The sequence below is a fragment of the Alligator mississippiensis genome, chromosome 4 (assembly GCF_030867095.1).
Source record: "Alligator mississippiensis isolate rAllMis1 chromosome 4, rAllMis1, whole genome shotgun sequence".
NCBI classification, from domain to species: Eukaryota; Metazoa; Chordata; order Crocodylia; family Alligatoridae; genus Alligator; species Alligator mississippiensis.
Genome location: NC_081827.1, coordinates 82,615,456 through 82,639,702, shown reverse-complemented (window position 1 = coordinate 82,639,702; position 24,247 = coordinate 82,615,456). Strand labels below are relative to the sequence as shown.

Below are 24,247 nucleotides of genomic sequence, written 5' to 3'. Positions count from 1 at the left end.
TTTGGTCTAATAAAAGATATCACTTCTTCCACGAGCTTTGGTTCCTAAATTGGATTCAATATTTAATATTTATTTCAATGAGTGTCCTTTCATTTATCTCCTGAGTAACTCTCAGGACCTGAAATTTTTTTCTGTCTAATTCCTGGAGATTCCAGGGCAACCTGTATCTCTTCCCCCATGTTCCCTATGTTAAGGGGCCATTTTCAGAGCCTGCTTCTCAGCAGACTCCATCTCCAGCCATATCCAGCCTCCAAGGGTGCTTAGCACATTGAAATGGAGGCCTTTAAAGAGCGAGTGTCACACTGGGTCACAGATAGGGAAACAGAGAACTAGCTACTAAGTTGGATATTAGGAAAAACATTTTTGCTAAGAGGGCAGTGAAACACTGGTTACCTAGCAAGGAGGTGGGATCTCCATCCTTGGAGGCTTTTAAGGCCTGCCTGGACAAAGCTCTGGCTGGAATGATATAGGTGGGGATGGTCCTGCTTTGAGCAGCGGGTTCTCAACCAGTGGTTCTCAACCTTTTTTGTACCAAGCAGCCCCTTGCAGGCTGGAACTGTGCCAGCCTGTGAAAGGAAACCCACATTTTTCTCCTTTAAAGGAGAATTCATTTTTCAAGTTTGTTGTTCCATTTTTATACAGGTATGGCGGGGTGGGGCTGTGGGGTGGCTGCCCCAGGCCCTGTGCTTTGGGAGGCCCCGTGGACAGTGCCATTCAGGCTTCACCACAGCCATTGGCTGTGCCGTCCATCTGCTCACCCCCCTTTCTGTCCCATACTCTGCAGTCCGGCCACTTTCAACCTGCCCCCCGGCCCCGCACAGGCTGATATGTCCGGGGTCCCACACGCCCCTAGGGATGGCTCTGTGTGGCCATATTGGTCTAAGGACATAGGCCGACAAGGTTCTTTGGGTAAACTGAAATCCAACCCTGGATTTCTTTCAGGCACCCTATCCTAGCTTATTATGACTCAAAGTCTGCCCTGTTCCACCGAGTTGTTTGTGATTAGACCAGGAAAGGAAAAAGTTAAGAGGTGCAGGTGTCAGCAGTTCCTCACCCTTGCATTTTTTTGGATCCATTTTTAACATTTGTTCATGACCCTTTCATATATTCTTGCCACCCACTTTTGGGTTGAGCAACACTGTCCTAGATGACCCCCCGAGGTCCCTCCCAACCCTCATTTCCTATGATCCGATGGTACTTCCAAGTCCAGGCAGGGCAGAGGACTGTATGCTCCTCTGCCTCTGCAAAGGCAGGTCCTTGGGTGCCTGCCCTTCAGCAATTTGCATCATCACTGCCTCACAGAAGAGCTGGGATTACTACCTAAGAACTGCTGTCCAGAGGGTTTTTCCATCTATTGACCCTTCTATGCATTAGCGATGTGTAGGGGGTGCACATGGGTGCACATGCACTCCCTACGAAAAGGTGCAAACAACACTAGCAGCACCACCTGTGATCGCCGCCCGTCTGCGGGTAGTTACTGACCACTGGTCGGTGCTTGCCACCCCCCACCACCCACAGCGCCGCGGCCACCCGTGGGAGCTCCCCGCTTGCCGCCACCACACCGTGCCCGCCCCAGCCTCTAGGGGCACATGGCATTCAAGCCTCTGTGAAATCCTCTGAAATATGAACTTTCATTTCTACCCTGAACTTTTACAATCTTTCCTCCCATGCCTGATGACGGGTGTAAGCTTACAATTAAAGGGTTTTTTTGGTTGGGTATTTTTTTGCAAAAATGTTGTTGGTCTAATAAAAGATAGAAGCTTATTGGTCTAAGAAAAGATCCCACCACCGTCCACGAGCCCCGATTGCTTTAGCCCTTCAGTAAGGCTGGTGTCTGAGCTGAGCCACTTGACCCGAGGTGGCTCCCGATGAAAGCCTTAATCCTTCTGGCTGCGCTGCGGGAGGGAGCTGCTGCCTTGCGGGGCGAGGGGAGGGTGGCAGGGCTGAAAGTTTAGCGAGTTCTGCAAATAACTTTACATCACAATAGCCCAGCGAGCCCCCACCCCCCGCGCTTTTCCTGCTCATAAACGCCTCCTTTCAAGCCTGCAGCTGGGCAGGGCTCCAAAGGTGCAGCCGTCGCCGCTTCAAGTTAGCTGTAAATTGCACAACTTCCAGCGCCTCGCTACGCTCCGGGACTAGCAAGGAGCTGGCAGGAGCCGGGGCCCCTGCGTGGTGCGGCTCCGGCCCGGGGGCGACCATGGCTCCCTTTGGCAGGAGCGTGCTCAAAGCCCGGCACACGGCCAGGTACAGTAGAGGAAGGGCCGGCGGGTGCTCATGTCCCCTTTTCTCGGAGCCTGTTTGCTGGGGAACAATCCTTCCCCCCCCTTTGAAACTTCCCAAATTGGATGAGCTGGAGGGAGGGTTTGCACCAGAGCCTCCGCTGCCGTCTGCAGCTGCCAGAGGCACGCTTCGCGCTTGAAGGGTGCCCCCCGGATAGACCCCCCCCCGGGCTGGTGCCAGGCGAGCGCGGGGGGAGAGCCCGGACTTTCTCCCGCTCCACTTCTTCGGCCGATGCGGCGGTGGGTCTCTGGGCTCGATCCCCCCGGCAGCAGGTCCCTGCAGCATATTTTTGGCTGAAGCTGTACCCGGCTGCCCGAAGTTTTGGAGCCTGCCAGCGTGGCTAGCCCCCTCGCTCCTCGGCGTGTAAGTTTGAGGGGGCGCTGCGCCCTGGGCGGGGTGCGAGCCCGCGGGGGAGGCGGCGCGCGGCAGTCGTGGCTGCGCAAAGTTTGGGTGGAGAAGCAGAGTCGCCTTTCGGGGGATTCATCCGCTCCCCTCCCATCCTCATACTTGCTTCTACATGCCAGCTGCATCTACTGTGAAGGGAGCGAAAACGGCCTAGTATGAAATTATGCGATTATTTTTAAGTGCTGGTATGCTACCATAGTGTTACGGGGAAGTTTCCTTGGAGTTGAACTGGTGTTTTAGCCCCTCTGGGACTTTGCGGTGGCTCAAGAAGTCTAATGCTGCTTTAAAGCTCCTGATTATAGAAGGCACAAAGATCTGTTTGTGTTTGCCTTTCCTTTCCCCCTCACCCCCTCCTTATTATATATGATCCTGCAATTGCCCTTTCCTTCTTATTTGGGATGACTTGTTTTTATAGAGAACAGGATTGGGCCCTCACTTGTTGTGTTTGTAGTTCCTTCCCCCCCACAAAGTGTAGTTTATGGATGATTTTTTCCCCCCTCATTTGTTCTGTAAGATGGGGATTGTTTGGGAACATGATGTAACCCACCCCAGTATTTGCAAGTGCACTTTTATAATGCTTAAGCAAGTCTATATTTAGGACCTCCAGCAATGCTGATGCACTATTTTTAGATCGGATTAAAGTGACCTGAAACAAGCTTTTCCTACTATTTAAACAATTAAGTTGCATTGCCATCAAGCTGTTTTAAAACTAATGCCAGAAATATGCTTCCTTTCCATTCAACCATAAGTTTTGTTTCCCTCTTGGAGACTTGAAATGTACCCTTTGCATTAATTGCATCAGTCTAACCAAGTCTGTTGATGGGAAGGTCTATGTAGAAGGAAGGTCAGTACAGAAAGCTTTTTAAAACAAATCAAAAGTTGCAAGGGACTTGACAGTGAAGAAGTCTTTCTGTTTTCTCTCTGTAGTTGGACCATTAATTCCAAAATATGTTGTGGGCAGCAAAGAGAAGCAGCATTTTATGGTGGTGGGAATGAAGGGATGTCAAAGTCCTGTAAATTAAGCAAAAGGACAAACAACTAAATATGAAGGGGGGGGGGGGGGGTTCTTCTTCTTGAGTCTACTTTCATTCCATTTCCAGATCCCAGAAGTTAAGTGAATGTGCTTAACTTTTTTTGCTTTTGGTATAAAATTTGTGATTGAGATTTCAAGGTCTATTTCCAGAGGTGATAAATGGATCTTGTAACTCTAGTATAATGTCATGGCCTCCAAATATTTACTTTCTTACTGCAGTTACCATTTTTGCAAGCTTATTTCAAAATTTGTCCCAAATAAAGCTTACTTAACTTTCTAAGTGAAGGCTGTCTGGGGGTAGTAGCAGCAGATCGGGACTTCTAGCACATTATTGGTTGGCTGTGCCTTAGTTTGCCTATCTTTAAAAAGGGTATTTGTTCTACTTCACTGCATTGTCGTAAGACTTATTCTCCATACAGTTCTTTGTTTTTTTTGCAAACCAAAATTGTTCTATAAGTGCAAATAATTGTTGATTGAGAACTTTTTTTTCTATCTAGCATTTCACCTTTTAACTCTGCTGAGTTAGGCAAGTGAAGAGGAGAATTTGTATTTCATAGATAAAGGAAAGGTGAAGCTAAGCAGTCAGGTGACGAGACAAAGGCAATCAATACAAGAACCAGAATTCAAATGAAGAAGTAGGACTTTTGTGCTTGGAGTACAGGGCTTCTCATTTTAGTGGTGGTTTGGTGTACGTGGTTCCCTTCCTGTTTTGGTAGTGATTGAGAGTAAGTACTGGAGCATTGCCTAGAGGCATCAGTCAAGAATTATAGTCTTGTTTTGTGCTGGATACATGCATCCATGTAATAAAAAGACGATTTACAGTGCCATAGCAAGGAAGCTTGGCGCCTGGGGCAAGCCCGCGGTGGCAGTCCACCCTTGCACTGTGCACAGATCCGGAGGGCACATGCGGCCCCCCCCCCATGCTTACCCGAGGGTGCATGCAATGGTGGGACACCCCCGTGGCCCCTAGACAAGCTGCTTGTGGCTCCATCCTGTGCCCCACCCCAGCTGGGCAGAGCCTGCCCCAGTCTCGGTCCCACTCCTCCCTCACTGGGGGGGCCTTGATCTGCCCCCCTACATGCCCCTTCCCTCCCTCCACCCCTTCCCCCCCCAACAGACTCACCAGCTGGACACTGCTCTTCAAGCTGCCGGGCTGGCCATGTGCATGCTGCAGTTGCACACATGCACGCCGCATTTGTTGGTGGCATTATCGGCCACTTCAGCCAAATTTTTTGGAAATATTTATAACAAAATATTGACTTGCGACTTGCCTTTTGGCTCCCCTTTGCTTAAACACCCGGGGCAGTTGCCCTGCTCGCCCTCCCCTTGCTATGGTATTGACCTTTTTATATTCCAGAGATTAAATTTACAGTTAAAAAAAGAATTGGTAGTCTAAAAAAATCTCTGGATAAGTGTTTAAACTGAGAAGGAACCTGCGTCCTGTGCCACTGAGGTGTGTATGGGGCATAAGACTACTTCAGGACCAAAGCCTCTCCTGAAGCAGCTGCCTTGGATAAAGAGAGGTACAGTCTGTTCCCTTCTCTTGGGCTGCTGAAATGAATCCTGTTCAGAGCGTCTGGTTTAGCTGCCTAATAAATCCCCTTTCAGCATTATTCTGGCTTCAGAGGAACTACGGTAATTGTCACCAAAATCTGTCCCTATTATACTTTCTTGGGAAATCCCTGGGCTCAAATGTGCCTGCATGCTCTTTGCTCTGTTTGTGGGGAGGTTAAAAGGAGCCATCTACTCGGGTTTCCTGTGTAGCAGTCGGGAGTAATTATTGTTCTTGGAACACATGAGCACTTGTTCCATTTGCCCCCTCTGGCACAAGACACCTCAAAGATGGCAGAGCTGTGACTTGCACATGTCCTGGCTGGAACCGCGCAAAGAAAGCCTGATGCACTTTGTAAAGAAGTAAAGCAGCAGATGCTTTTTCTCCCCTCATTGCAGGAGCAAAACTGCAAAGTCAAGCCTAAATGGCATGGTTGAACCTAAAAGATTTATTTTTAGGCAACTCTTTTAAAGATGCTGACTTTGCGGTTACTGAAATGCAATGTTGTGAAGAAATAGAGTATATGCGTCTGGCACGGAATATTCTAACTCTTTACGGATAATGTATAGCATTGACCTAACAAAGTAAGGTTCGCAAGCTTGCAGAAACAAAACATCTCCCTGTTTAGAAATTACCAGCATTTACCAAAACTAAGTGATGCAGGAACCTAAGCCTCATTTATTTAATTCATTTTTTTTTTTTTAGTAGGACTAAGGCTCCATGTTGCCTAGGGGCCAGATTTTTAAAGATATTTAGGTGCCTAAAGATGATAGGTAGACAAGGTTCTTCGGGTAAATCCAATATTTACCTAAAGAACCCTGTCTGCCTATGTCCTTAGACCAACACGGCTACAACCTACACCCCTGAAATAAAGATGATGGGCAACTCCTGGGGTCTTTCAAAACAGCTCCTATTGAAATGCTTTTTAATCTGGCCCTGCATTTTAAAAATGGATCTTAAGCTCATGAATCACTTAAGGTCTGGCTCTACCTGTCCAGGGTGCCCTGGAGCATGCTCCACTTTGCCTGTTCCTGTTCATATGTTTAAACCTGAGAATGGGTCAGTGAGGCCACAGTTTTTCTTAAGATCTCTTGGGACCACTCCCACTCAACTGTGAGAGGAGGCCCTTACATTAACCTCATTGGGACATTTCTGTGTTTGAAACCTATGGGAATGGATGGGCAGGGCATGCTCAAGGACATTTCTACTGGCACACGCCACCACTAATGGCATAGACATAGCCTTAGGTGCTTTTGAAATTTGTATTCATTGGTGTCAGTAGTCCCTTGCTCCTGTAACTCTCCCTGCAATGCTGGGCCTATCCTGCTAGGCTCAAAGGGCATTTATACACATACGTTTTTGTCCCACAATGTGTACAAATGCCCACCTTGTACTAAAATGCTAAACCACTTGCTGTTCACTATCCTGGCATTCCATGATTATCATCTCAATCATAGAACAAAGATTCTCTCCATTTAAATCGAATTATCTTCTTTGGTGAAACCAGAACCTGGATTTTTTTCATGCACCCTACCTTACTTTAGTATGACTCTAGTAGTTTGCCCAGTTCCACCGAGTTGTTTGTGCTTAGGCCAGGAAAGGGAAAGTTAAGAGGTGTAGGTGTCAGCAGTTCCTCACCCTCACCTTTGCAGTTTTAGGCCTGCTAAGCTCAAATAGCAGAATCAAAACATTTTTGAAACAGCCAGCACAACTCCTATCATTGCGGTGCTAGGTTTACCACAGTTGTTTGCATGCTTTATTTATGTACAGCACACAAGCGGGCATGATGTGTAATGATCAAGTGTTATTATTGCAAATCTGGTTTTAGTTATGTGTATTAATATTTATTACTGTTGTTCTCCCCTTATGATCTCTTCTAAGCCCGGCACCCATATGATTGATTATGCAGGCAAAGCTAACTTCTATCTTTGCCTTGATCCCTGATTAGCTCACTGATGGGCTCGGATGTGGAAGTGGAAAGGGGCCAACCACTCGTCCTACTTGGAATGGTTAGTCTTGCTGAAAGCAGAATGTTGATGAGTAGTACATCATTTAAGCTGAAGATTTTGTCTAAGCCATACCTCTTTGGTACTAACCCTAAATTTTCATTTGGCTAGGAGCTAGGACACTGGGGTTCTTTTCCTACTCTGGGTGGAGGGGGGGGGGGGGATGGAGGGCTGGAAGCAGTGCATCCTGGGATGGTTGAGGACTATAGTTTGCTTGTTTTATCTCTATGGAGCAGACTGAAATTACTTTAACATGAGCTAGGTAGCATAGCCCAGAGTTAACCCTTGCCCAGAGTGGTATAACACAAGTTGACAAGCTTGAAAGTACACGTGCTTGCATTTCAAGTGCCTTTAGTATGAGCTGACATGTAACCTCACCCTCAGAGGCTGTGTCCCCACATGCAACCGTGTGTGGTTTGTGGCACTACAAACTGCGTGCGTGAAACCTTAAAATATGCCCCGTGCTGCAAATTTGCAGCACAGAGACCAAACTTGTGCAGTTGCACTGCACGCTACAATAGTGTGCTCCAGAACAAATGTGTCACAACCCAAAGTTGTGATTTTTTGTTTGTGTGTGTGCTTCGGCACCGCTAAATTATTTCCCGCCAATTTGTCACTTTCTTTGCACGGTAGAGTTCTCTGCTGCTAGAGAGAACTCTGGTGCAACGGGGGATTTCCCGCCAGATTACAGCTTCTTTGCAGTGTGCATCTCTTTTGCATCGTAGTGATACACGCTGTAAAGAAGTTCCCGCCATTTGTATTGGGATTCGCGCCATGTTATTGGCCAATTCCTAATATAGGCACACGTGGCAGCTAGCGATTGGCTTGCTAGCCGTACAAAAGGCTTGGGTAGTTTCTGCCCAAGCCAGAGGAGGGAGGATGAGAGAGATTCTGTGTGAAGATCTCCAAGTGCTGTGGACCCGACGCGCCTCCCCTAAGCAGGCAAGAGAGGCAATGGAACCAAGCCTACGGAGCTTTTGCTTCTCGCCTCTCCCTGTCGCCGAGCGCAATCCTAGACGTATCCCTTTCCTGTAACTTCGGACCCGTGGAGCCTAAGTAACTCCGGGGAAACTTTTCGAACCCAACTTAACCGGACCCCTGGAGCCTAGCAAACTCCGTGGGAGCAATCGATTTGTCAGAGTCCTTCAATGAGGGTTCAAGCGGGAGCTGTGCCTGGAAACCTGTCCAGCCTACACCAATACCATCTTTGGGTGTAAGTAAACAATCTTTTCAATCAACCATTACGCCTCTGTGACTAATTCTAATTCGTGTGTGCTAAACCTCCCCGCGGTTCTCTCCAGCCCCGCGTGCCCGGGCTGCTGGCCACAGCCCGTGTGCAATGAAGACGGGTCCGGTACGACCCCGGCTCGCCCACGGCGGCCAGAATGGGATCGGAATCACCGCCGCACATGGTGACGAGGGCGGGATCGGGGCCCAGCCCGCACAAAATGGAGGCTTGGTCCTCCAGGGACACACTTTGGTTGCCAGCCAGAGCATTGCCACTCTGTCATTTGTGCCCCAGCTGCTCCAGCACACCGGGAGCTGGGCAAGGGCAGTTTGCCAAAAGGGGGACATGGTGTCCTGCAACAAAGTGCATGTGCAGGAGCATATGCTGCGGCACAAAATAGAGGCTCAAATTTGAGTCTGCTCCACATTCCAATTGGAATGCTCCATTGTTGAATGAGCTTTAGATAAAGCACTTTGTGGCCATTTTGAAATGCTGCAGGACTTAATACACGGGACATTGAGCCATTTTGATTAAAGTGGCTCTCTGGGAACTGTTCTAAAATGCCCCCTCCCATCCCTGAGCATGTGTATATGCAGTCACTGAGGGCAGTTAAAATGCAAGCAAACCCATGTTCAATCATTTTATCATGTGAGCTCCTGGCACTGCAACGTTATTTTTTTCAGGTGAGGGTTATTTCCTAACAATATTCCAATGATTCGCAGCTGTTGCAAATGAATGTGTGACAGGGCCCTATCTTATGCCATATTGGTACCACCTGTTCAGTACATCTGGAAATTGGTGTGTGGTCAGGTAGAGAAGATGTAGCACTAAAGAGGAAGTTCAAGTTCACTTTTAGAAATGGGAAAGTGTTCAGAGTCCTGGAGTGGTACGGTTTGATTTTATTTGTTTGCCTACAACTAAGTGCAAGTTATAGTGTTCCACTACCAAAGAAAGGCCCCTAAACTCATAGTGTAATTTATTTAGTGGTACAACTTTTCACTTTGTCCCAAGGATAGATGTGGCGGCAAACATTTTGAGTAATCTCTGTACATATTTGCTCACTTCAATTTCAGGAAGAGGTATTTGTCTGGTAAAACACTAACCTTATTTCTAAGGAGTTAATATTCTACTACTCTAAGAGGGCAGACGGCAATTTCATTCTCCACTGCAGTAAATGAAATGACTGATAGACTTGCGTGTAATACTACACCATCTGGAGAAAGAGCAATACTTAAGTTAACTTGAAGCTAATATGAAACACTAATATAATGTCCATTCAGGCTGAGGAAGTACACTTCAAATGAAGAAAAATGTTTTCAATAAAAGACGATTCTTGTTGGTAAATAATGACTTCACATGTATGGACAGGAAAAGGAGATTGAATACATTACATGTATATGGCAACATATGTGATCCTATACATTAAATATAGAACCCAATCCTATTTACCTTTATGTGCGTAAGTGGCACATAACATCAGGGCAGTTTTAGTCACTTTATTTATTAGATTTATATGATGCCTCCCTAAGAAAAGACTCATGGTAGCTTACAATTTAGCTTGTTTTTAATTGTAAAAGTAAATCAAATATCAGATTCATATGTAATAAGCAGCATGTATGTTGTTATGCTCACCTTGTGCTTCCCAAAAGGATGTTTTATGGCCACATAGTCTCCAGGGCAAAATAGGAGTGCCCAGTTATGTGTAACTCTGTGCACGTCCCCCAATTTATTATTTGGAAAAATTCTATGACGGACTGAGCAGCCTCCTGCCTTTGAACCCAATAGCCTAGTGATTATGGACCTGGCTAGAGAGTGGAGAACCCTGGTTTTGTGTCTTTTGACAGGTTTTCTGCAACTTGAATCTAATGCTAATTGGATATAGTAGGTAAAAAGCAGTGAGATAATTTCTGTCTTATGAGCAGTTTCTCTCTTCCAGGACAGTTGGCTCAGTCACCAGTCTTGCTGGCTTTTTCTCCTCCTGGCCCCATGTATCTTCTCTTATTAACTATCTTATGAGCTTACTTCAAGAAGAGACAAGAGCATGCTCTGGATCATAGTTTCTCAACCTGTGGCATGTGTACCCCTGGGGGTATGTGAGAATCGGCAGGGGGTACGTGGATACCCCAACACACTCTCTTGCCCTCTTGCAGCACTTTAAATCCCCCAGTAATAATTTGGTGTGCCATGCTTTGCCGCTTCTAGCTTTGGGCAACATCACCTCTAGCCCAGGTACATACTTGAGTTGTGTACCCTTGGTGTAAAAAGTGGCAACCCTATCCACACCAGATCAGACATCTGTCCTATCATGGCCTTATATACACTGCCCTTCTTCCAACATATAGGACACATTAGTCTGTAAATATAAAATCCCCTGGAAAATTGAGTGTTGGGGTACTTATTAAAATGTTCAGAAGTTAGGGGGTACTTAAAAGGCTCAGAAACACTGCTCTGGATGATGCCTAGGTCATGGCCTGGTGGGTGGTGCTGTTAGTCTGCAGATGCATATTCAAATCCTTTCCCTGGGCAAGTGCCCTAACCACAAACCTGTCTGTCTGAAAAATGGAGTGCTGCCCTCTTCCTTCTCAGTCTCACTTCTGACAGTTTTGCATGTACCTGGATGAGCCTATTTGGCCGCAGGTGGAAATAGAATCTAAAAGCCTCACTGCTGCCGAAAGTGGCACTTCAGTGGCTACGTAAGTGCCACTTAGGCCTGTAAAGGTAAAATAGAATTCGACCCATAGTAATTTCAGTAAGGGGATTAGATTTTTTTTTTCACTGGTGGGATGGATTTTTAGCTTTCTGGTCCCTGTAAAAGTCAGTGCTGATCATAGTGTTAAAACCCATAGAATGTTCTGCACATGTGTACTTAGATCAGGGCTGGCAACCTATGGCCTACAGGTGGGATCCAGCCCCACAAAGAGCTTGACTCTGGCTTGTGAATGTGTGATTCTGTGGGGAGAACGAACCAATTTAAAGGGGGCCGCATGCAAGTGATAACTTAGAGCCTTCTGCTCTGCTCCCTTGCTGCTCCACACACTGTTGGCATTTGCCATGGTTTTTTGTCAATGGAGGGGATCACAGAGCAGGCAGGTAATCGGAGCAGCAGGGATTTTTGGTCGTGGGTGGGTGACTGGCAGCACCTGGGTCTCAAACATACTATGCTGCTCTAAAAGGTTGTTAACCCCTGACTTGGACTGTTTTATGTTGTGCCAGTGATTATCAACCTTTTGGGTGATGTTTCTTTTTTTTATATTATACTGTTGTGGACTCTCTAATTCCACATCATAGATAAAGCAAAAAGTAGCATTTGTGCCATCGCAATCATGCTCTGCCCTCTCCAGTGACCTAAGCAGTATTGTAACGTTCTTAATTTTTTTTTTCTCTCCCCCTGCCCCTCCCACTTGCCCTTTCCCTTCTGTTCGCCCTTTCTCTTCTTTTGCTTTCCCAGTCCTTTCTCTCTGGTATCCTTCAGAAGCTTGTAATATATAGTTATACACATAGTGCCCATTTGAGAAACACTATTTTGCTCAGAAACTCTTACTTTGTTTGTATCAGATTTCTATGTTGAGTAATAGTAGTTTACAAAATATATGTAGGTGTTTTATACATTTCAAACTTTAGATTTGCAAACATCAAAATCATAAATCCTGTGCAAACAGTGCACACCTGCACGTGCAGTTATGCGACTGGATAAACTCTGGTGCAGTTTGATCCAGAGTAAATTAATAGCAACGTCACTGTCTGCATGTGCGCTTAAGCACAGTAACTTACTCTGTCACTGGATAGTACCTGTGTCTGATGAGAATATCCGACGGTGTTGTCAATTAGTCTACACAGGCCCAATTGCCATGCATGTGCAGGCGGTGACACTTACTGTTTAGTAAATTAGTCTATTGCACAGTAAAGTGCACATGTAGATGCACACACAGTAATTAATTCTTGCAAATTCTTTGAATGGTAAGTAGGTAAATATTGATTAATGGTGGTATTTTCTGGATGAGGAAACAGGCAAGAAGTTAAGTGATCTCTCCAAGACTACAAACCTAATTAGTGTCAGAACTAGAATTGGAAAGCAAGACTTTTTCCCAGGCCGGATGACTTGACTGAGTTATTTTTAACACTATTCTTACCATTATGTGGTTTCTAGGAACCCTAATTAACACTACAATGGGGACTTGAAATTTAGGCATGATACAACAGGTGGATCAAACAAGTTTCAGAAGAAGATATTAGCCAATAGACTAGCTTTGCAGGAAAATAGACACCTCAGCTTATTGCTTGCTCAATTAAGACCAAACCATGCTCTTTTTCAGAGCATATGTATTTTAAAAGCCACAGTTCAATGTAATTCTTAAGTGAGGAAGTAGCCATAACATAGATAAATACTGTATTACTCTTCCTTTCTGCTCGTCCAGCTCATATCTGGCCTGATTTATCTTGGTATTCCAGTTCCATGTCTCTTTTTCAGCAATGACTATCAAAAGTTGAGTGAAATTTGTCACACACATTGACAAACAGAAGCAGTAACATCCATTACAACCTGTGAAACATCAGAACCACGGGCATTTGTAGCACAACTAATTCATTTTCCACTTCTTTGTGTGAGAGATGTAAAAGTTAGGGCCAAGAGGAATTCAAACCTGTGATCTTTGAAAGATTTCAGTTTTGAAGCTATTCCATTTAAAGGGGAAAAGGTAAAAGGTGCTTTGAACCTAATTTCTATTAGAATGTCTCCAATTAAGTGACCCCAATCACTAGACCCTTTTTTGAATATTTTTGCTTATATAAAGGATGGGCAAGGGATCAGGAGACATATTGAAGTCATGGTAATGATGGTGATTTGCTTTGTGACCTTGGACAGTTGACAAGCAGGCTGACCTTCACTTTCCTGCTCTCAAAATGTGATGGTGATAGTCAAATGTATAACTAGGCAATGTTTGTAAAGTTGTGCAAAATATTAAAAAGCTTGGCAGTAAGAGAGGTATGACTGGAATGTGGGAGTTCCTTGTTCCCAGTCTGGCTCAGTCCTGTAGATCACTCTCTTATGTGTATTCACACATACAAGGGTGAAACCACAGCTGGCTGTTTTCATTTTCACATGCTTCATTGAGAATCTTTCAGATGTCTGAAGGCTCACATCACAGTGTTCTCCACTATTAGCTTTAAATGTTAACTCGCTCAGAAGGAAAAAAAGTAAAATGGGCACATGGTTCTAATATTTTACGTGGTGGTTTTGTTAGGTGAGTGTATAGAGAAGAAATGAGCGTAGGGCCAACCACGTCCAAATCAAAATGTGAAGTCTTCACTTTCAATAACAAGTTCCTTCAATAATTACTTTAATAAAACTAACTACTAATGATACTAAAATTCTGGTTCCGTCTGGGCTAGGGACAGACATTCAAAAAGCCAGAGCCTGAAATGAATCGACCTTTGCAGGTTAGTCTAACCTGCCTAGGTTGAACCTGTTTGTAACAGGGCAGACATGCCTCAGTCCAGAGAGAATGTGGGCACATGCATATAGTTGCTCAGGCCAGGAGCTGGGGGGTGCTAGAGCATGCCCTTTGTTGCAGGGAAGTGTGCTGTGGGGCATGGCCAATCTGGGCTGAACTGGCCAGAGTGGGGTTTAATTCCCCTCTGCCGGTGGGACGGGGAGAGACCTAAGATGGGTCTTCTGGGTGCTCCTGCCTTGCTGCTGGAGCAGCGGGGCACCATGGCCCCTGAGGCAGGACTGGGCAAGGAGGAGGGTTAGTCTCCCCCCTACCCTCCGTGGCAGCGCTGGGCTGGAGCAGAGAGCCCAGCCCAGAGAGCATGCTGGTATGCTGGGGATGTCTGGTTTAAACCAGCAAGAGGTCTGGGACAGACATTGCATAAACCAGTTTGAGCCAAATCGGTTAAACCTGGTTGAATGTAGTATCAGATCTATCTTAAACCAGTTTTGGCCATTTTGAAACTGGTTTATGTGCACTGAACTTTTGTTCTGTTACAGGTTTAAACCAGTTTCTGATCGCTTAAACTGGTTTGTGTGTAATGTCTGTCTTTAGCCGTGGAGAAAAGTAAGCACCCCAGGCTTTTTGACTTAACCTCCTGCCTATGGCAGGGGACCAGACTTGATTTTCCAGGTCCCTTCCAGTCCATTTTACGATAACTTTTTACATGGTGTTCTTTGGCATACATTTGAAATGTTCCTCATTTCAACAGGTCGCTCATTGAATTCCTAGTTATCCATGCAAAATAGAGATTTGGTGTCTACTGATTTTTTATTGTTGAAAATTGTTTACGTCAGAACTAAGGAAGCATTTAACTGAGCTTACAGAGAGGCTCATTTATGCTAGAGGAATTAATTTCATTGCATTTTAAGCTATCTACAGGAATACTTCAAGTTCTTGGCATGCATCTTGACTTTAGATGATTAAAAGACATAGTCTTTGGTGCTTAGTTATCTTAAGTACAAAGGTGAGATACCAATTTATTTAATGCTAAGGTACAAAAACAGTATTGAAATCCATGCCAGTTTCATGTGTTCAGCAATCAGTTATATTACTAATATTAGAATAGCATTAGAAGAAAGTTGTCTTCTTTCTAAGGTGTGAAATTTTTCTGTGAATTGGTTATATTAGTTAGATTCATGTCCGGTTTTTTTGGTTTGCTTGCTGTCCCTGTTCTCTACCCCTTTATACTCCTGTTTATGCCGCCTTAAATTATTGAGTTATGGATCACTATAGTGGAAAAAAAATAATCATCTTGCATGACAGGGATACTATATTTATTCTGCTACCTTTTATTTTTTTAATAAGAGGAAAAAAAAGACTGGCAACAGGGTTGCATTAAATGTGAGGGGAATTTTTTTTTTTTTTTGTGCAAGGATAAAAACGGCATTTTAAAAATATTATCATCAGTTAGGTAAATACAGTTTTCTGACAGCTGTAAATGTGTTTACTCTTTCCAACTTTAAGGGTTGAGTGACCCCCACAGAATTGAATCCTTGAGTGAACTTTTTCTAGGGAGTCAAAGATTGAAGGGTTCTGCCCTCAGGCATTGAGTCTGCAATTTGTTCTTTGTTGAAAGATCCCTTTACCCATGTGAAATAAGTTGTAGGACAAGCCTTAATTTGCTTTTGCCAAACTTTTCCGGGGCCAGAATAACCATATTTCTATATAGTGCTTGTTTCCCCCACGAAAGCAATTGTATTCAAAACAGCGTGCAAGGCACTACTTTGACAATTCATTTTCATGGCTCATTTACCAATGGAAATGATCAGATTCTGGTTACTGATCAAAAAGTGGTTAATACTACTTTAAAGTAAATGATCATGTTTGGTTTTCACTGCTATTTCTATTAGCTTATCAACTTACCAGTGATAAAGATAAGCTGCTGCTTTCCCATTTCCAAAAAAAGGAGTCTGTTACTTTATGGGAAGATGTAGAATTCTGTAAAGGGGGTGCAGATAGCGAGGTGCAGCATCACATATGAAATGGTATACATTTTCTCAGTTTAGAATAAACTAGAAGCTCTACAAATAGACTAGTGGCCTGGGTCTGTATCAAAACAAAAACGAATACAAGGTCATTGGAATGATTTGGGAACAGGCTGAAGTCAACTGACTCCCTGGGCGTGTCCACACATACAAGCACGTGTACTTGCAGTAGCTTAAATAGAAGCAGTGCATATTTGAGCCGGGGCCTTTTGCCTCAGCGCACATGTTCAGACATGCATTTTGGTGTGGAGCAAATTGTGCCACTTGGGGCAAAATAACCCTGCCTTGCTCCTCCCAGATCTGCAGTCAGGGGGAGCTAGAGCCTGTGCTGTCCCCAGCAGTATAACAAGCTGCCCTGTCCTGGTCCCAGCAGTACAAAAAGCCACCCTGGCAAGTAGCTCAGGGCTACTCGCTCTCAGGAGCTTCTGAGGCCCAGCCAATTGGTACCTGGGGACACTACCCCTTATGTCCGCTGAACTACTGAAGCAGCCCTGAGAGTTCCCTGCATCCTTTACCCACTGCAGCAGTCTGGCTGTGGGGGCTGCTGCCTGGCTGTAACCTGCTGCTCACCTGCCAGACCCAGATGGGAACTGCACAGCCAGCAGAGGCATCTGCCCCTCTGGGCCAGCTGCCAGTGGACTGTGGTTGCAGGGTTGGCCTCTGTGTGGCACTACTGCCATGTGTGCACCCTGCCTGGCATCTGGGCAACTATCACCTGGAAGATGTTCCGGTGTGGTGGCCTGTTTTGAACTGTCAAAGCATGTTCTCCTGGCCCCAACTGGCCACAAAGTCAGCTACCTTCAGCTGGATCCAAGGAGCCAGCTCTGAGCAGGCAGGGTCCTGCCACTGGCCTTCCAGGGGGCAAGTGGTGGGTGGGGCAGGGATCTGGTGGGGGGCTCAGGGGGTGGATGGGGGGGCTGGGGCTGGGTGGGTGTCCCCCTTCCACCCCTTAATGCACTGGAGCCCGGGTCTAGCTCTCTCCTGCTGGCATGCTGCCTGCCCTACATGCTGCCTGGTCTACAGTTGTGTTCATACATGTGTGAGTTCATAAATGTCTAGGTTTCTATGCATATGGAAGGTTACTGCAAGACTAGGCAAGGAGTAGTTGCATACTTGACTTTATTTTGGACTGATGAAATTCCTTTTTATTTATTTATTTATTTATTTTTAAATCTTAGGAAATTACAAAAAAACCAAGTCCTATAGACCAGGACTTTGAGATTTTGAAATCTGCTAATCAAGTTAGGAAATACCACTGGTATAGAATGACTATAAGAATTCCTGTTTGGTATCTGTCGATGCAGCTTCACCAGGAAAGAATCTGTGTGTATAAATTAAATACTTATAGTAATTGTCCCTTAGAGACTTCAGTGTTTAGAAAATTCACTGGGAGCAAGGATACCTGGCTTCCAGTCCTGTTCCACTGAAGTGTTGAAAAGTAAAAACAGATGTTGGGTTTATCTCCAGTCTGATTGTCCCAGGCTATGACTTGCATTAAAAAAACCCCAAAAAACTTGCACTAGCTGTGATTGTCCTGGGGAAAAAGTGTCATCTCAGATACTTCATAGGTACTTAAAGTGGGACAATGGCCTTATGTGTGTAGTATCCCAGGGGAAAAAGGATTTGTTTGCCAAGAAACAAGGTCTGTTTTTAGCTGAAGTTTTGCATGTCAAGTGGAACAGTTTGAACAGTAGGGCTTGAAGGAGACCACCCTGAGATTGCTCTATTGCCTCATAGTTATGGCATCTTCTAAGAGTTTAAAAATATGGGTTTAGACTGCAGGGGAAAACAAGGGCTTTGAACCTAGGTCTCTTATACCCCCACAAAAGTGCAGTAACTGCTTAATGTGTAAAAGGGAAGAAGGCATTATCTTCTCCTCTAGGTCTCTTGAACAGACTTGGATTTCCCCAGAACAAAGCCTTTCTTTCTGGGAACCAACAGAGGTGCAAACCTACTGTCCCACTTCAGGTACTGGTAACTAAAACAGATACTGTTTATCTTGGCTCTGATTTGTCTTGGGCTTTGATTTTAAAATAGGCAGAGAAGGAAGGGGTGTGGTGGGAGGAGAGATGTACAGTCCTTTAAACAAACAGTTTGAATGTAGTCAACTCAGATTAGCCCCAATTGTCTGGGGGGGGGGGTGTTATCTTGGTACTTAAAAGTGAGATAGGAGGCTTGTGTACATCTATAGGACAACAAAAGGCTGTGTTGCAGATGAGGGAGGAGCAGAAATCCAATGTCTGTTTTTAGCATGTAAAGTACCCAAATAACTCAAATTAGACCTTGAGGAGGTGGGAGGAGGATGTTAATTACCAGTCAACCTGCATGTGTAAATGACTGTCTCCACTTCCTTGTTTTGATGGTACTCAAAGCCTAGGACAACCGAACCTGGGATAAACCCACCTGACATCTGTTTTTAGCAAAAGGTATTAATTAGTGTCTAACTCCAGAGGATGATTCGCTATTGTGACTCCCAAGTGGTGATACTCTCTTTACAGCCAGATGCACAGTTCCTTGAAGGGGGAGCTATGTTCTTAATCTTCAGTCTTCTCTTAACATCTCCTATATGCTAGTTTTAAGTGAGTTTAGGCATGACACTATATACTGTGTGATCATGTAACTAAAGACCATATCAAATCGCATATGCACAAGGGACCTGAGTTAGGCAACTTTGACATTGACAGTTCCCAGCTTTTCAGTGCTTGACTTTGCAACGTTGACAACATTCTTGCAGTGTGGCCTTTTTGTATAATATATTTATATGCTCACCTCTACATTTATGTATATTTTATATCCTATATTCCAAATCAGTTAAAAATAGGAATAACCAAGTGTTCTTTTAAAGTCAGACATCGTGGTTAGGTCTGGGTCATGACAGCTAGGTAGGGACCTCTAAATAAGTGTTTTCCTTCAAATATCACAAGGCACTGTTCGCATGAGGGAAAGGAAGATGTGTTCACTCAGCTGTCACCACTTAATCCCTTCAACTGATAAATGTCCTGTTCCATCCAGGAAGAGCACACACCAACTGCTGAAACTTCCTTAGCCTGATGAAGGGTTTTTGAACCTGAAAGCTTGCTTAATAACTATTCTCCAACCATTTGGGTTGGTCTAATAAAAGATATCAGATTCACCCAAGGAACCTTGTTAAAGTAAACTTTCTCTTGGTTCTCCCCCTGTGAGTTTGATGCCAAGTTAGAGGCATCTGAACTGCCTTCCTGTTAAGGATTCTCACCTGCAGTGTTTGCAAAGATATTTTTGTATTCCATGTGCTGAATATAACATTGGTTTTTAATGTTAATAAGGTTGACTATAAATTAAAGACACATTAATCAGCTTGCTGTCCACTCAGTGTCACAGCCCCTTCTGAATCTTTACCTGGATGTGCAATCCATGTTTTCTTAAGCCTTTCATTGTCTGAGTAGGTTGAAACACACTCTTCTCTTGACTTTTCCTGACACCTTCCCAGATGTCTAAACTTGGGCACAGGGCCTCGAACTTGTCGATGCCCTGAGTTTGGAAGGCCATTTCTTCAGGTGCATGCGATAGAGTATTCTGCCTGATCAACACATCAAAGAGCTACTCAACACAGCTCACAAAGACACTTTCATGGACCCAGAGGGACAGCCTTCCATCTTCAGCTCCCTCTGTGCAAAAATGAAGTTTATTTCCTACCTATGGGGACTTCTTACCATCTTGTACCATCTACACTTTTCCCAGAGCCTGATGAAGGGACTTTGATCCCGAAAGCTTGCAGGAAAGGACAGTTTTCTTACCTTTATTAGACCAACTGGAAAATGGCATCATTTTGGACCCAAGAGTTATAGTTTTTTGTATGTGATATAGTAAGTAAGCAGACACACAAGGCTTGTAAAGATTAAAAAAAAAATCTTTACTTTTTTGTCTTACAGAAAAAGTCAATAGAATCCTTCTAAATCTGAGTCCTTCAGGCTTTCTGTATTTTATGACCCAGCATTTTTGAGACCCAAAAGAGATCTTTCGTTTCCTTTTTTTTTTTTTTTTTTTTTTTTTTGGGGGGGGGGGGGATTTCTACACTCCAAACCTACATCTGTTCTAGCAATGAGTATGGCCTTTGTTGTGAGAGGAATTTCATAAAATTGACCAGAATTCATAAATTATACATAGAAAGATTCCCTAAATCATCCCAGGATGTAAAATGTTTCGGCTTTCTTTTTGAAAACGTGCCCACCCTTCTTGCTAAAATAATTGTGTCTAATACTCAATTTAGCTATTAAGTCTGAACAGATATATATGAGCACATTCCATTATCTCATTTTTTCCTTCCGACTCTTTGAAGAGTAGTTACAACTAATGAAACACATTTGTCATTAAATTATCTTTTAGCAAGTTCCAAAGTGAAATCAAATATATTTGAATAAGGGAAAAAGGAATTTGATTGAAAATGAGGTCTTGATAAAATCCCTTTTGAGATGACATCTTCAATACTCTCTAATGAAAGCAAGAGAAACAGAAAAGATTATATGGCATAATTTAAAAAACTGGTGTTTCACAGGCTGTACAATTTAAGATAATGAAATGCGTAGACAGGAAAAAACCCACAGAGATCTCATCCGGCCATTTCTCCTTATTCTAAACTTGCTAAAACTGCAAGTCTAATTTTTGATGACACAAATTAAAAAAAAAATGTTAAGGTTGAAAAGTCAAAAATTCTGAAGTTGGGAAATGTCAAATTTTTTGTTGTTTCTACAGTCAGAATTTGTCCTCCCTGTGGTCCTGTGGGGAAAAAAAAAATAGTATGTAGTCCTATAATTAGTTACAGAATTCATAGCCCCAGTGAGAGAGATTTCAAATTAAAAGGGAAACTATATATCTATTATTTCCTAAATTTTCAGTGCTTGACAGTGTAAAACAGGGGCAGGCAAAATATGGCCTGCGGGCCAGATCCAGCCCACCAGGCCATTCTATCTGGGCTGCGGGGCCCCTAAAAAATTTAGAAAATTAATATTTATCTGCTCCTGGCTGCCTGTCAAAGATGACCAGAACCAGGGGCAGTGGGACCCAGGGGGAGCTGGAGGCAAAACTAAACAGCCACCTCAGCAAGTCTGGCCTGGGGCTGTTCTTGCCTCCCTGTGCCAAGGGAAATACAGATAAGAGGAAGGCAGGGGAGGACCTTGGGCAATCACCCCAGTCCTTGAGGCTGGCTGGACCAGCTTCTGCATTCCTAGCATTGCAGCCAGGACCCATGCAGTGCTGCTGGAGGAGTGGGGAATTGGCTACAGCAGGCGGAGGGGAGGGGGAGCGAGTGAGCATGTGGACTACAGTGACAGCCCGGCAGGAGCATGGGGTCTGCGCCGGTGCACTGGGGCCAGGGCCCAGAGTGGGGCGGTTGGTGCATGGGGCTAGGCTGCCAGGGGCTCTATGGAGCTGGGCTGGCTCCCTCCTCTCCCTGTTTTAGCAGTGCAGCCAGGCCCCACTCCTGCCGCCCCACCAGTGTTGGCCCTGGTGCACTGTTGCAGGCCCCGCGCTCCCGTCTGACTGTTGCTGCACTCTGTGTGCTCACTGTCCCTTCCCCACCCCCACCACCATCTGCTGCTCTCCTGTATCATGTGGTTCCCAGCTGCAGTGCAGAGACTGCAGGAGCAGCTGGGACATGGTGTCGGAGCAGCTAGGGAAGAGGTAGGGGACGGGGAAGTGGCAGGAGAATGGCAGACGGGGGCAAGTGGGAGCAGGGGACCTGCGCCAGTGCCTCGGGGCCAGGCATGGCAGGACCGTAGAGCCCAGGCTTGCAGGAGTGCTGGTGAGGGCTCTGCCTGCTGTGGGGGGAAGAGTGGGAGGCTGTGGGCAAAGCCTCCCCCTCTAGCCAAGCCATAACCATCCCCAGCCACCCTCCCCCTACACACTCAAAGCCCCCCACAAAACCTATATCCGCTCACACCCCCAACACACACACGCACCCTCATACCCACCCCCCACAGTATACAAGAGTAAGACTTAATTTTAAGTTATTATACTATCACCTCTAGGTACACTACACAAATACATGTAACTCAGGACACGAATATTTTTTTTAATGAAATTAATGAATGTTGTAGTACATGTTTTTGATTTTTTTTTTTTAAGAATAGAATTTGTTATTTTTCTGGTTCAGAGATGGCAAAACCCCTTGCTGAAAAGAGTAATTTTGGGGGGCAAGGGGAGGGACTTCTGGTGGCAAAGATCAAGGTTTCGGGACGGGACTCTGGTCCCAAAATGATCAGGGGGTGGGGCCCTCAATGGTTTGCCAAAATGTGGTAAGGAGTCCTCTGCCCGAAATAATTGCCTGCACTGTTTTAAAATCTTTAGGATAATCCTACATGTTGTGCATATAATTTTCCTATCTATTAAAGGGAAAAGGAAAACAGTTTCTGTGTCTATGTTGTTTTAACAATCATCATCATACTCTGAAAATTCAAAACAAAGTGCTATAACTGGGCTAAATACATTAAGCAGCTGTTGCAGAAGGCTGGTGTGCCAGGGATAAGGTATAGCATAAAGATGTGAGCAGTTCTAACAAATTGTAAAAATCGCTTATAGTTGAAAGCAGAGGCATTCAACTCACTTGGCCCCATGGGCTAGATTTGGACCATGGGGCTTTCACAAGGTAGATGACCTACCTCCAGCAGCAGGTTGGTAGCTTGTCAGCGTGGCTGCTACAGCTGCTCTATTGATGTGGCTCCAGTAGCCAGGGGTGAATGCTACTGTTACTGGCCCCGCTTTTCCATACCACCAATTTTAATTGCCAATGTTGACTGAAGGCTCTGAATTTGGTAGTGGGCAGGAGGGTGGGGAATGAACAGCAGTGTAAATTTGCCCTTTTCATTCTGGGGCCGTGCCAATGCAATGACTTGGGCATCTATGCCATCAGGCTTTGATGCTGCAATTTAACTGCTCATGGGCCATACGTGGCCTTTAGGCTGCAAATTAGACAACGCTGGTTGAAAGTATTTGACAACTTAAATACAGGGGGTAGCCAGAAAGATCATTGCTATGAAGAGAGCTAACACTGGCTCCACCTTATCTGAAATATGCTCTTTGCCTCTGTTTTACATACATGAGAAGGCAGAGATTAAATAATTTCGGCCTTATTGCTAAGAAGCCACAACAGCAGACTACTGGCAGCACGGCTTAAATGAGACTTAAGTCAAGCATACACAGTGTGTTGGTGAGCTTTAGCACAGTATTACTTTGGTTGAAAAATTGGGTAGCATCTTAATTTTACATTTAGTGGAAATAGCCTATCTTTAGCCATGGTCAAAGACCATGGTCTGCTGAACTTATGCACCTAGACTTCCTGACTTTCTCAGATCCCTTTTATCTCTACTTCTTTGGTTGTAATGTACAAAAGGTCTATGTCCCAACCCTAAGAAAAGATCCAGTATACCTATACTATTTATGCCAGATGTTTGCTGCTCTTAAAAGCCTTCAATGAAGGAGTTTGTGCAACCTTCTCTAGGCAATCGGTTCTAGTACTTAATTATCCCTCCAGGTAAAAAGTTTTTCTTGTTGTCTAAACTAAGGTCTCATACAGACATTCAGTTTCTCCTGGGAGAGTCACTGTTCTCCCAGGAGAAGCCATAAGTATACAGACACTCAAGCTTTTTCTCACAGATTAAAATTGGCCACTCCAGGAGAAACATCCTGGGAACAGCCAAGGTTAAATCACTCCCGGGAGAGTTTCTCCTTGGAGAGCAAATGTCTATACATGCTGTGGCTTCTCTCAAAAGAGAACATAGTCCTTCATCAGCACCACCCCCACCCCCCGGGAGAAAGTGTCACTCGTTGGACTCTGCTGCTCCAGCAGGGAGCAAAACACTTCCTCTTCACTATCCCTACATTGTGCTGCAGGGAAACGGCTTGACCTGAGCAGTGTGAGTCAGCCAATCAGAGCTACCTTTTGCTCTTCTGCCATTTGTCACCAGGCAGACTATAGGAGCCTACAGGACAGTCTGAGATGCATGCATTTGGCAAAGTTAAGTGTCTTCACAGTGTTATCATTGCAAGATTTCCACTCTGCAGGGCTTTAGTATTTGAACATCTGTACATGCAGCTCTGGATTCGTTTCTCTACCAGGAGAATGTGGGGGTTGAGGGGGGACCGAGGATTGGGAGCCCTCGGGAACGCTAGCTGGGGTTGCAGCTGCGATCCCGTGACGGGCAGATGGGTACTCTCTATCACCGGAGCAGAATTAGGCACAGACGAGACGCGTATCAATTGGAAAAAACAGAGATGGCTTTACTTACACTGTAGA

General features: G+C 44.9%; 1 protein-coding gene across 2 annotated transcripts in view; it reads left to right on the top strand.

The window, feature by feature from the left end:
• Window positions 1-2,036: 2,036 nt before the first annotated feature.
• The window catches only part of RASSF9 (Ras association domain family member 9), a 38,580-nt gene continuing 16,369 nt past the window's right edge, over window positions 2,037-24,247 (top strand). The window contains exon 1 of one of the 2 annotated variants that reach the window (XM_014610933.3): window positions 2,037-2,244. In XM_014610933.3, the coding sequence (XP_014466419.1) occupies window positions 2,198-2,244 (47 nt within the window). In that variant the 5' untranslated portion in view covers window positions 2,037-2,197. Of the gene's footprint in view, window positions 2,245-2,725; window positions 2,839-24,247 lie in introns of those variants that run through there. The other variant, XM_019480943.2, reaches the window with a different exon arrangement.